The 14,430-nt window shown below is 40.3% G+C and overlaps 1 protein-coding gene across 1 annotated transcript; it reads right to left on the reverse strand.

The window, feature by feature from the left end:
• Positions 1–299: 299 nt before the first annotated feature.
• On the reverse strand, positions 300–1,350 carry LOC139811684 (uncharacterized). The gene is made up of 2 exons (XM_071776027.1): positions 1,124–1,350; positions 300–1,048 (listed from the first exon to the last, which is right to left on the reverse strand). Exons 1-2 carry the CDS (start codon positions 1,337–1,339, stop codon positions 326–328), a joined length of 939 nt encoding a protein of 312 aa, XP_071632128.1. The 5' UTR covers positions 1,340–1,350; the 3' UTR covers positions 300–325.
• Positions 1,351–14,430: the final 13,080 nt, after the last annotated feature.

The raw sequence follows: 14,430 nt of genomic DNA on the forward strand, positions 1-14,430 counted from the left end.
ATGTCCTAGCTTGGTTAATAGAAATTGAAACTGCGATCAGCCTTCCGCTATAATACATCCATAAGGTAAAATAATCGTTCTGCTTTTTAGCTTAAAAAAAATGCATTTCTAGATGCTTTATTAATTTTTAAGAACATACTACACACACACACACACATAGGTATATATATATATATAACTTTTTGGTCGCAACAAACGGATATGAAACAACCCGGATTGGGTTCCATCCATTTAAAAACTGAATATCTATTACCAGGAAATATACATTATAAGTAATTATTAATGTATTTCCTATTTCAAATAGAAAAGACACAGACACATTTATTTACATACATCTTTCATATTGCCACGGCACTGCTCCCTCGTTATTGAAATAACGACAAAATTCATTTCGAATTTCTATGCATTGTCGGGCACTCATGTTCGATCCACAGTTTGAGATGTCTCTGAATGCGCATCCATCTTCCATGATGACACGCCAAGACCCTGGTCTGAAGCCATTTGGACAGTGCGGATCATCGACATCGATCAAACCCGGAGGCACATATGCGTTCTCATCAATGTCCTGCCGGCGAAGCCAATTATGCAAACAAACAGTTGCTTGAACCATTAACTTTGCGTTATTAGGACTGGCGATAATTGGTTTTCTGTATACTCTCCATTGACTGGCGAGTATACCAAATACGTTTTCTATTATTCGTCTCGCACGACTCAGACGGTAATTGTACATTTCTTGCTCTGGTGTCAGTCCTCTACCTGGATACGGACGAAGCAAGTATGGCTTCAAAGGAAAGGCTTCATCTCCCACAAGACAGTATGGTAAAATTGGTCCTCCTTCTCCAAGCGCTGCTGGTTGTGGAATATTCATTCTACCTTCTTCGAACGCTTTCCCCATAGCACTTTCTTTGAAGACGCCACCATCACTTCGTCGTCCGTATGCCCCGATATCCACAAAACGTATTATATAATTTGCATCGCAGATAGCCATGAGAACTATGCTGTGACTGTGTTTATAATTATAAAACGCTGATCCAGCATTTTTGGGACACTAAAAGTAAGAATTGTTATTTCAAATTGTACTTCTTATTAAATTATATCGTATACCAACAATGATTTTACGTACTTGAATGGTGACGTGCTTGCCATCAATGGCTCCAATGCAATGAACGAAATTCCATCTTTCGTTAAAATCATTGGCGATATCCACCCAGTCTCCTTCTTCCAGTCGACCCGAAAGAACTAAAGGGCATAAAACATCCCATATTGCTTTGCAGGTTTCATGGATGATATTACCCGCTGTTGTCACTCCCACGAGATATTGGTAGGACATCGATATCATGGAGTCCCCGGAAGCAAGATATCTATAATATTTATATATATAATATACCATAATATTCACGCATTAAGAAAAAAATGTATAACGTTGTTACGTTTATACACTACAAAAAACACTAAATTAAAAATTAAATTAGATCAAGCAAAACAAACCTCAATGTTAATGCCAACCGTTTGAGATACTTTGTCGAATGACGTCCTGCTTTTGCAATCTTGGTCCAACCATGCTCAACAATTCTTCCAACTGAGTTGCGGTCATCCGAAAATAATTAATTGTGGAAACGTATGTCCTCCAATATTAACTTCGGGACCGACGCAAAGAAAAAACTATGTACATCACGATTTTCAAAAAAGGGTGCTACCTAAAATTTTTTCTTCGCGTATCTTCTTTTCTTTTTCATTAAATATATAGCTGCAGCTGTAGCGGCTATGCGTCGTCTCCTTACAACCTCTGCAACTGCAGCTGCCACTGTACGTCTATAATATTCAACGTACGCGATGTACTGTCTATAATAATTGGAGTACTCCATTTTTATTATACACAGTTCTTCTTCTTGTCGGTTAAGTAGCGTTAGCTCAGCGTTTAAATGCTACTTTGCATTGCGTGAAGTGGGGGTAATACGCCAGCTTTTCTTCGCTCCATGAAAATGATAGGGGCGATAGCGTTAGCTGTTCTACGCTGGCTTTACAGTGAGGTGGAGTGGGGATAAACGCTGGCTTTTCTTCGCTCGCATGAAATTTCAGCTTAATACTCTTGACGAATATGTCCAAGATTTACGAAGGAAACTAGATGAAATTCATCAAGATGTGAGAGAGCGAATGAAATTAAAGTCAGACAAGATAAAAGGGCGATATGATAAGAAAGCTAGACATTTATTCTTTGAACAGGGACAAAAGGTTTGGTTATTTAATCCGTGTAGAAAGAAAGGAAAAACTCCAAAATTACAGAACAATTGGGAAGGTCATTATGAGGTAGTTAAGAAATTAAGTGATGTGGTATATTGTATTCGACGTTCAAATATAAAATTGTTCACTTAGATAGATTGGCATCCTATTTCGAAAGGCGGTTATAAAGAAAAGTATACATCAGAGTCTCAAAATTTATTTATAAAAAAAAATCTGTTTAATGTTACGTTTTCTTTTAATAAGCGGTTACTGTTCCAGATTATTTTTTCTGTTATAGAATGAAAAATCTTTTTTGGAGAGGAGAACGTGAAAGAGGATTTGACAAGGAAAGAAATTAAAATTTATAGAAGACTGTCTCGCCCACGGTTTTCGAACCGTGGTTTTCCGTGGGACGAAGGGCGAATGCCGAGACAGGGATTTGGGGAGTCTAAATGACGTTGGGTCCACGGAGTGGTCCGAAATGCATAAAACGTGAAAAAAGTGGAATTTTCAAGTTTGTCATGAAATTTCGAAATTTTTATCTTATATTTTCCTATTAATTGCTCATTAATTGGACTACATGTCCTTCTCCAGAAACTTATTTTTAAATTTTAACAGCCCGTTAAATATCCAATATAATACCATTTAAGTATGTATTCAACTACTCCATAAGAATTCTAATACTTAAAAATCGAAAACTTTTTTAAATAAAGAAAACTAATAATGCGGCTTATATTTACCTGAAAGTATACTTTAATCTACATAATTATGTATCGCAAATGCTTCAGTGATTTGTAAATATATTTTGTTATTATATATAATTGAACTATTGTAAAATGTACAGAATTTTGTAATTCAACTCTTTCTACAAAGTAATAGAATTCCTAAGAATGAATATAACTAATCTCAATACATAATGTGGAATATAACAATGATAAATAAATCGAATTTGGCTGCATCGATGCGCATCTCTTCGAATAATAATAATAATAGTGAGCGCACTCTTCAACTGTCCACACGCTATATGAGCAACAGAGCGCGCTATCTTCTAGCATCTTCTAGGTCGGCACTGCTTCCAATCTATTATGAAAAAAAATGCGCGGCAGAGAGTGAGCAGGAAGGGGAAGAGGTAAAGGAAGCGAAAAGGGAAGGGGAATCGCCTTATATAAAAAGTCATCAATAGCGACAGTAGTCTGTCAGTAGCTGTTCCTAGGCGAATTCTCGCTGCATTCTGATACGTGTATTAGCAAGTTTAATATATATTGTAGTGTATAAGAGGGTAAGTAGTACATGGAGAGTGTAGAATATACAGACAGATGGGCACGCCCATGAGAGAGGACACGGTAATCGAGAGTATAATATTATTTACTCTTTCTAACCCCTTACAGGGAAGCCTGGCTGTTACATATATAATACTAGATTTTGCTATATCAAAAATGAAGATAACACGTCTTATGTTACATCAGTTGATGATGAATTATTCTGATGTAGAAGAAAAGAAAAGTCGTATACATGATTTTTTAAAAGAAAAGTTTTTTACTGACGAAGATAAACAAGCAGCGCAGGCGCTTGTCGAGTACACAATAACAAGTTTCTTTTCTCCCTACTTCAGATTTTGGAAAAATTGTCATAGATGTAACGATCGGTTTTTAAAAAAATATGAATTTTGGCTTTCACAAGAATTTTCTCCTCCCTCGATAGTTCTTCGTCATCTTCCGAGTACTTCTTTCTCTTGTGTAAAACAAAAACGAGGTCGTCCATCAAAAAATTTTGAAGAATGCACTGAAGTGGCCAAGCGAAAAAAGACAGAAAATCTTCGTCAATCTGTTTCCACCTCTGAATTGACATTTGCTACCGCTATGAAATTACGCGCAAAAGGTGATATTGCGTCTGCAAAATTACTGATGAAAAGCACATCAACCTCGCCTACAAGATCAAAACGAATATTGGCAAAATGGAAGACTTCTGAAAAAAATTCCTCTCCTATGTCGCCTGAAGAGGCTCTTTCTTTAATAATATCATTAAATTTATCTAAACATTCTTATAACATTCTAGGATCTTCTGCTATTTCTCATAGATATAATTTATATCCGGCATATTATAAAGTATTGCATTTTAAAGAACAATTTTATCCCGAAGAAATTACTATTTCAGAGACTAAATGTGAAGTTTTGTTGCAAAATTTGCTTAATAAAACTTGCGAAAGCATTATAAGATCAGTATTATCTAACAAAGATAATACTAATTCTAACAATGTGTAACGGCCTGACTTTATCAAACGCGGACTAGTTTACGGGATCGGGAGTTCGATGAAAGGCCCAGAGACAATAATCAATTTGCAACGTACCAGTAACATTCACTTTATTCAACTCGGGATTCGGTATTACACACAACGAATAACGGGACGCGGTAGATTACAGTGGTCGGTAGTGCCGGTGCACTCGACGCGGTATACGGAATATCGGAACGCAGGTTTTCAACTCGAGATGCGGTAGACAAAACGCGGCGCGGTATATTACATACGAACGGAGTTCGTCGCGGTATAAGACAATAACGAAGTATAAGACAATAACGAAGCGCGGTATATTACATACGAACAGAACGCGGTTATCATATACGAATTATCGGCAGGGCCGGTGTACTGAAATACTGAAACGCGGTATATGATATATGAACGGAAGTACAGTACTCCACGGTCGCGGCGCGGCGCCGTGGTGCGGTATATCGATAACGTGGGCGGGAGCGCGATATGTACACCGGAGGATGGCGGAATCCCGGGGTTACGGTCGCGAAAACCCTCGCTGCGAGGCCGAGCACGCTCGACCCCGCGGTGCCGTGGCCGTCGGGGTAAGTGTCGGGGAGTTCGGAGACACTCTGAGAACTCTCAGTAGAGGACCAGAACTCTGGACCTCGTTCGTGTCGCTCTAGGATTCGGAAGGTAGCTTCGTCAGGAATAGCGGAGAGCCGTGGTAGAGACGAAGTGTGTCTTCGTCGAGCGCGCCGGCTTTTTATACCGCTCGGCGCGGTGAGCTTGGCAGGAGGGAGGCTGATCGTCAGGCGATGGCGCGGTGGTGGGAGCGGCGCGATCCCGTGTGCTCGCTTCGGCGGAGATCGGCTCGCTTCGGCGCCCGTCGGCGTCGTGCAGGAAAACACCGGTGCGGCGGATTTCCCGCGCACACGGTGCGTTTCAAACGATTAAAAAAATGTGGGCGCACCGCGCCCTGTCCTCGCCCGACGGAGGATCGGTCGGGCGGCCCCCCGGCGGGTGGTGGCCGGAGACGATGCCTTGCCGTAAGGGGCGCATCGTTACAAATGATAATACTAATAATACTGGTAATACTGATTCCAACAATAATTTAATATTATATTGTAAGTGGGGTTTCGATGGGAGCTCTGGTCATTCGATCTATAAAATCTGAAACTGATGTATTACAGAATGAGAGTATTTTTGCAACTTCTCTTGTTCCTCTGCGATTGATTGATTCTGCTACTAATGTAATCTGGAAAAATTCTAAACCTTCATCTACAAGATTTTGTAGACCAATAAGAATTCAGTGGATACAAGAATCTAAAGAGATTTCTAAAGCAGAGGAGCAATACATCAATAAACAAATTACCGATTTACATTCATATAATTCAGAATTAGGAGTTATCAATTTTTCATTATTCTTAACTATGGTAGATGGGAAAGTATGCAATGCATTATCAAATGCTTCTGGAATGCGTTGTTACATTTGTGGTGCAACAATTTCACAAATGAATAATATAAAATATGTACAGGAAAAGACAGAGAGTTCAGAAATGTACAGATTTGGTTTATCAGTTCTTCACGCTTACATTCGTTTTTTTGAATGCTTCTTGCACATTTCATATAGATTAGAAATAAAGTCGTGGAAGGTAACAAAAAATAATAAAGAGATCGTTGAAAATCGAAAAAAATTAATACAAGATAAATTTCGCCAAAAAATGGGCCTCATTGTCGATGTTCCTAAGCCCGGGTATGGTACAAGTAATGATGGCAATACCGCAAGAAGATTTTTTGCTAATCCTTCATTATCAGCAGAAATTACTGATATAGACGAAGATCTGATTAAGAGATGTGGTGCAATTTTAAAAGCTATTAATTCCGGATGCGATATAAAATCTGATGAATTTGAACAATACTGTATAGAGACAGCTAAAAAATATGTCGCACTGTATAACTGGTATCATATGCCCGTTACTATGCACAAAATTCTTATTCACGGATCTACGGTAATTAAAGATTTCATTCTTCCCATAGGAGAGCTCTCTGAGAAAGCTCAAGAAGCTAAAAACAAAGATATACGATATTACCGTGAACATCATACAAGAAAATATAATCACTTTAGAACAAATGAAGATTTATTTCATAGGTTGTTACTGAGTTCTAACCCATATTTAAGTTCATTTCACCACATAAATGAAAAAAATAAGAAGAAATTTGACGCAGAAACTATGAAATTGATTTATGCACCTGTAAATGAACCAGAAAATGAATCTGAGTGCTCAGAAGAAAGCGAAGATTTAGAAGATAAAAAATTTTAAATTGATATATTTTATGTTTTATGGATATATATTTTTATTCAATAAAGTAGAATTTTAAGTCATAAGAACACAAAAAAAATATAAAAAATAAAGTTTTAAATAAAAATATTAAAAAATAAAATATACATTTTAGTAGTAATAGTTATAGTGCTATATATATATATATATAGTACGTAATTAATATATTATAATTATTTAATATTTTTTTTTTATTTTAATAATATATTATAATTATTTAATAATTTTTTTTATTTTGAAATTTTGAAAGATTAATAACTTTAGACTTTATTTACGTTATAATAAATGGTATAATATTGATATGTTAAACAAAAATATTTTTTTTCACATATTTTGTGTTTCAAACCACTGTGCGGTAGTTCCCCCCCCCTATCCGAAGACTTCAAGAAGAAGTCAACTTCTGAAGAGAGTGAACAGCGGCGAAGAAAGAAGAGAGCCACGGAGTCCTGGTTGTATAGCGTCGCGCAGCTTGATAACCTGGACAGCAGTCCAGGGTAGAGCAAGGAAATGCGAAGAGCTAAATCAACAAGAACTATAGGACCAAGGCCTTAACTTTTTGGTTGTCGAGACGACAACCTAGAAAGGAGGGAGAGCAGTGTTGCGGCACTGCGCCTTCGCGCTGAGACACCTGTTGCTTCGCTCGCGAGTAGCTTCAAGCCGAAGCGCGTTCCCTGACGACGGGATGTATTGATCGGCGAATCAATTGTCAACTGTCAGATTTTGTCTGGAGTTGCTGGACTGTTCGGACGTGTGTGTCCGCACTCTTCTGTATCGAGATAATAAACGTTGAGATTGTTTGTTTCCTTAAAACCGCAGTGTCTCTTTTATTCCCGCGAGCTTCGGGAGTGCGAGTGCGAGCGAGTGTTAGTGCGACGCGGTGAGCGCAACAATAATATAGCTTTTAGAATTGTAGATCACATGGTCCCTTTAATGAAAGAAACTTGCTCTGATCCACAGGTACTTAACGATCTGACATTGTCAAAAACAAAATGTACAAAAATAGTAAAAAGTGTCTTAGAAAAACGCGAAACCGATAAATTTATTACAACTTTAAAAAGTCAGAAATTTTCTATTTTAGTAAATGAAAGCACAAGTATCTCAAACGATAAGTTGCTTTGTATTTTAGTAAAGTATGTATCATTAGAAACCAAAAAGTGCATTACTCAATTATTAGAATTAGTTGGATTAGATGCAACGGATTGTTTTGCAGACAAATTATATTCTGCATTTGAAAAATGTTTAAAAAGTAAAGGAATACCGTTGTCAAATATTGTAGGAATGGCTTGTGATAACGCTTCTGTGATGATAGGAGTTCGAGATTCTTTTGCAAGTAGATTAAAAAAGAGGCACCGGCCCTTGTTGTATTAAATTGTATATGCCATTTCTCAGCTTTTATATCGAGTAAAGCTTGTTCAAAATTGCCGGATTCTTGTGAAGATGTCTTGCATGCAGTTGCTACATATTTCTCGATCAGTGCAAAAAGATCTGCTATCCTGTGCGATTTCCAGAGCTTTTTTGGAGTAGAATCACGTAAAATCTTAAAATTATCAGGTACAAGATGGCTCGTCTTACAGAAGTGTGTTACTAGACTTCTCGATAACTGGGAAGTCTTGAAACATTACTTCCACCTGGAAACTATTGAAAGTAAAATAAATCGGCAATAATAATCTTTAATACTTTAAATGATAATAAAATTAAAGCATATATGTTATTTTTAAAACATTGTTTGAAATTCTTTAATCAGTTTAATGCGTTTTTTCAAGGAAGGAACATTTTAATTCATAAATTAGCTGAGAGTAGTGAGCATTTAATAAAGCAGATAGGTAACAATTTCTTGCTGCCTGAGGCGTTAAAAAATATTTTTTTGGAAATTATTAAGTTGCAAAATTTTTTACCATTAAATTCAATATATGTTGGTCCCGAATGCGAATCTTTGTTAAAATTAGAGTTTTCGGAATTTGTTATAAAATAAAATCCAGATGTTTATCTTTTTACAAAACCGCGTTAGAAGAAATGATAAAACGATTGCCTTACAATAATGAAATGTTTCGAGAACTGAAATTTTTAGATCCAAGTATAGCGTTGAGCGACGAAAGTAGCCTTACCTTTCCAGACTTGAGAAATATAGCAAGACATTTTCAAATTTCTGATATTACGGCTTTAGCCTGTGAGTGGAGAACGTTGCCTATTGTATTTAATGACGCGGATACAATTCTTTTATCTAACTTAGAACTTGATGACATGTGGAATAATATTTTTCAAAAAAGAATTTGAATGGTAAACCGTCTTTTCCAAATTTAGAAAATTAAGTACATGCAGTTATGTCACTTTTACATTCCAATGCCGAAGCAGAGAGAATTTTTTCAATTGTTACAGATGTGAAAAATAAAAAGAGGAATCGGCTTGATGTCGCCAGTTTGGACGCAGTTTGTAAAATACGTTCTAGTTTCCAAACTAATAACATTGATTGTCGCACTTTCAAAGTAGATTCAACACATTTAGAACTGCACAATTATAAGAATTTATATTCTTTTAACAATAGTCAAGATAAAGATAAATAGAAATTGATTTTTACGCATGCTTTTTATTATAACTTTTTTCTCTGGAGTTGATACAATTTAACCTCATTTTTTAAATATTTCAGTAACATTTCAACAAGTACTGTTTGAGATCATGCGTAATTTCCGCGTGCGTTTTAGGAAGTAAAGTCATCGCAACTTATATGCATTTTAGCAATCTAAAGGATAAAATATCCAACGCGTTATCGCAATCGCAATTCAAGCAGCCTCGTCAACATCAAAGTTGTCGACGCTAAAGTTTAGTGTTATAGAATCATAGCATGGATCTTTCTATTGCTCGCGTTCTTGAAAGTTCGCTAATTGCTTGCAAACACAGCCTCAGCTGACAGAGGGCACAAGGCACAAATAAAGTCAAGCCACTGCGCTCACACAATAGAAAGATTCATGCTACAAACAAGACGAGCGCAAACATGTAACGATCTTCTCGGGTCGTCACTTGAAACGGTGACGTATGCACGGTGACGCAGGCCGCCGGTGGCCAATCACCTCCCCGAAATTATCGGCAATTAGCCTGGAGGGAGGCTCGTCTCCAAGACGATAAAAGACTGCCGCTGCGCTGCGAAAACGCTTGTCCGCTTTTCGGCTTTACGCCCGCTTATCGCTTCGCAATTTTCCACACCGCTATATACCGCTACTTCGTGCGCGCTTGCTTTCGCCGTCGCGCCGTGCTGACGCTTGTGCTCGCTATCGCTTGCGACCTGTTCCTGAAAGGGAATCATTGTACATATTTGTGGATGTATTGAAATTCAGACATTATTAAACTTTTATTTTTCGTGTTACGTGCTGTGTCTTTCTTGTGATCGTCTTCCACGTCGCGCTATCTCGCGCTACCGCGCGCTCTCGAACAAGTACAAATGTAACAACTTCCTTGAAAATCCTTTTTTTGCTCCCGCGAATGTGTTTTGCCATTGCTTTTAATATTTTTGAGCATGGACACTTTCCTCTTTTTATTCCACTGATAACTAATTATATTTCTATACTACTTTGTTGTCACACAACTCGTGTTCAATTATTTTTTGCATATTGTCTATTGTAATTTTTTAATTTTACTTTGTGTGACAACATCAACATATCAAAGCAGTGCAATACTTTTTTTTTCTGTAATTTTTTTTTCTTTTTTAATTTTTTTCTTTCTACGATCCAGTATGCACAGGTGCATGTATCTGAGTTTTAAGTATTTATTGAATATTTATTTTAATATTTTTTTAGATATTCAATTATATATTGTCAATTGCATTATTATTTTCTTTGTATTTTATTTGTAGAAACTTATTTTATATCTGTTATTAATCAGTAATTTACTTTGTTTTAGCGACCTTCTTGAGATGCCTCCGTTTCGTCAGACTGCGGCAATATGAAGTATTTATTACATGTATTTAAAAAACCCACATGTATATTTCTTATGTACAATGTTTTTTTTTAATACTGGTAAGGTTTTCTGCAGTTTCCCTTACCCTAGAACAACAAATTCCTCTACAACAAATGTTGGTATTCATATGTATAATAAATCGGCTGCAGACGTACAAAATAACAAATAAATTAATTTCGTTATTACTATTTATATTAACTACATCTTATTTTTTAATATAAACTCTTTCTTCTCCCCCTGCAACTTCCTTCACATTTCCTTTCTTGCTGAGACCTAACAATACCTCATATTTGGCCGAAGTGTATACGTTACTTGCTGTGACGTCAGCTGACGCATGCGCACGACGCTCCCGCGCGGGCCGAAAAACCAACATATGAATGTCGACGGCGTGACAACACTGCCGTCGACATTTTAATCGGCGCAGATAGCTTTGCCTCGCTGCTTCGGGATGGTCGTCGTGTAAGGAAGGAAAGGTGAACCAGACGCCTTTAACTCTATTTTTGGCTGGGTTCTGGTTGGCTCAGTGTCGACGCAAGCATCTCAGTCTACACATTCGTTTCTGACTCTCGATTCTTTGGATGCCTCTCTTAGCCGATTCTGGCAATTAGACGAGATCCCTACAGCTCCGCCGTATTCACAGAAAGATAAACGTTGCGAGGAACTATTTGCGCGGACCACTCGTCGCGATGTATCTGGTCGCTTTGTAGTGTCGTATCCTTTCACGAAGGATAAACCTTGTTTTGTTGGCACGCGTAAAGTAGCTTTGAACCGATTTCGCGCACTTGAGCGTCGCTTCAAATCGGATGCAGAATTCAAAATGAACTACAGTAAATTTATGCAGAATTACTTGGATAATGGTTATATGAGATTGATTAAGCAGCCGTTCCCGGTGGACGGACCTGTATTCTACTTGCCCCATCACGGGGTTTTTAAATCAGATAGCACGACTACGAAATTGCGTGTCGTGTTCGACGCATCAGCTAAGGATCTGAACGGCGTCTCGCTGAATCAAGTGTTGCGATCCGGTCTTAAGTTACAGTCATAGTTGTGATATTATTGAGATTTCGGATCGGCCTTGTGGCGCTCACCGCAGACGTCAAGCAGATGTTCCTTTATTAGACGGCCATTAGTGCTGGTCGACCACAAGGTCTCGGAGAAGCCGTCCACGCAGGATGGACTAAAAAAGTGGGAGACCAAGCAGCCGTTGGACGAAACAGGGGCAGAACAGACGGACGAAGAAATTTTGGTGGGTGATCCGCTTCAGCGTACGTTCACACGTAGTGGGAAGTTGTCTAGAACCCCGCCTAGCTCCCAGACATCCGCAAGGGACATACGGAGTGAGTCGGGTGGAGCAGTAGAAGAGGGATGGCCCAAGAGAACAATCTGCAGCGGGCGAACTCGGTCCTGCCCTTGCTGGGCGATCGTGTGAGCGAGGTAGATAGCGAGTCCAGCGATGATGAGGTGTTTGTGCGGGATGGTGCGGCTAATAGAGAGCAGTTGGCTGCTGCCGCGATGCACGACATCCGGCGTAAACTGGAGGGCATTTTGTCGGATCCCAATGCCAAATTTAACAAGTCGGCGGCGCAGAAGGTAGCTGCATTATTCAGCCGAGACGAGCAAGCTGATGATGCAGCTGGCTTGTGACAATTCGTTTTTGAGGGTTCGACTGGCGGAGAGGGCGGAAAAGAACCGCGCACCACCGGTGACACTGCCGCCACCTGCAACATTTGCAATGGCGGTTGGTAGGCGAGAACCTGGTCATAGAACCGGTTCGGGAGTTGCTGCGGCATCGGCAACTAAGAGTGGGAACGGACCGTGAGATAGGGACTGTTCAGCCGTTGTGGCGAGCGGTACCGATAAGGCTAGGTCAGTTGACGAGATTAAAAGGACGCTACTGAAGGTAATTGACCCAGTAGCGTCTAACATAAGGGTTGGAAATGTAAGAAAAGCTGGAGATGGTAGGGTGATTATACAAGCACACTCGAAGGCGGATGCGGACAAAATAGTTGCCAATCAGGCAATCAAGGAAAAGGGTCTCACGGCAGCCCGTCCGGCTGCTAGGAGACCACGTATAATATTATATGTGCCTAGTGATATGGGAGTCGATGGTGTCAGACGTGCCATAGCGAGACAGAACCCTGAACTCTTGCATGGGGTAGAAGCAAAAGTCTATGATGAGGAATGCGTATTCAGATTCAGACTGGGTAAAGGGAATGAGGAAACGGTTAACTGGGTATTGGAGGTGACACCCGATATGCGAGGGAGATTTATAAAAGTCAAGAGTATATGTGGGTTGGCGAAATTGCAGGGTCGCTGCTTTCACAGCACCAACCAGGTGCTTCAGATGCCTGGACTTAGGTCACGTTGCGAGGCAATGTAGGGCAACGGAAGAAGTATGCTCCTACTGTAGTCAGGGGGGTCACAGGCGGGATAAATGCCCAAATACAGCTGGGCCGAAGGTGTGTGCTGTCTGTAGGAGGCGAGGGCGACCGGCCAACCACGCGGTGGATGATAGGGGGTGTCTTTCATACGCGATAGCAAGGGAGAGGCACGCTGGCACCATCGATGGCTAGGCAGAACACGCAGGGTGTCTCGAGTATGAATGTGGTACAGTGTAATTGTCAAAGAGCGTATGCGGTTATGTGTGACCTGGGTGAAATGTTGTGTCGTCGAGTGAGTGTGGCACTGCTGCAGGAACCGTGTGTGAAGGATGGAAGAGTAGTTGGACTCCCGTTAAGGATGGATGTGATTGTGAGTGAGAGCGAGTATGTTAAAGCAGCAGTTGTGGTGAATGATCCCAATCTCGATGTGTTGTGTGTAAGGGAGTGCTCGGACGAGTATGGCGTGTGTGTGTGTGTGTGTGTGTGTGGCTGAAGGGAGACTTCGGCGAAATGTATGTGGTGTCTGTGTATTGCCGGTTCGGTGAGGACATCGAGTCGTACATGGACAGGGTGCGAATGGCAACCAGAGGAAAGCATGTGTTGGTGGGTATGGATGCGAATGCCGTCTCTCCCTTATAGTACAGTAAGGGTAGGGGCAGCAGTAGAGAAAGTGAAATGCGTGGCAGAGTGCTTGAGGAGTGGATTGTTGCGAATGGTATGATTGTGTTAAATAAGCTGAGCGAGAGTTACACGTTTAGCGGACCCAATGGGAAAAGCGACATTGATGTGACTCTCGTAAGCGATGCGTCTGGGGGGTGCCAGTTTGAATGGAAAGTTAAGAGTGATTGGGGTATCAGCGACCAAACCGGGTAGCGGCTTTTCAACTCTTTGAATAATGGACTTTTGATGGCGCCGACCCGCGCGCACGGCCTCTCCTACGTCCCTAATGCCGATTCCGGGTCGACTTCCTGGAGAAGACGTCCAGGTCGCTTTCTAAGTGTTCGCCGATGGCGGCGACCCATCTGCCTATTCCCCCGGTCCCTACTAGCCGTATTCCGGCCTGACTTCCTGTAGCCGACGTTTAGGATCATCGGTTACCCGGACTGTCCGGGCAACCCCCCGTTAGGATGGTCGGATCTCGACCGCGATTCGTTCCTCGGGTGTACTAAGTATCCCCGAGGACGCAGTTTGAACCTTTCTCCGCTACGACCCTTGGTTCGGAAGTTCGCTAATTGTCCGGCGAACCATGTGTCTGGATGATCGGATTTCGTTCGTAATCGATTCCTGGGCCTTGTCT

The sequence above is a fragment of the Temnothorax longispinosus genome, chromosome 4 (assembly GCF_030848805.1).
Source record: "Temnothorax longispinosus isolate EJ_2023e chromosome 4, Tlon_JGU_v1, whole genome shotgun sequence".
NCBI classification, from domain to species: Eukaryota; Metazoa; Arthropoda; class Insecta; order Hymenoptera; family Formicidae; genus Temnothorax; species Temnothorax longispinosus.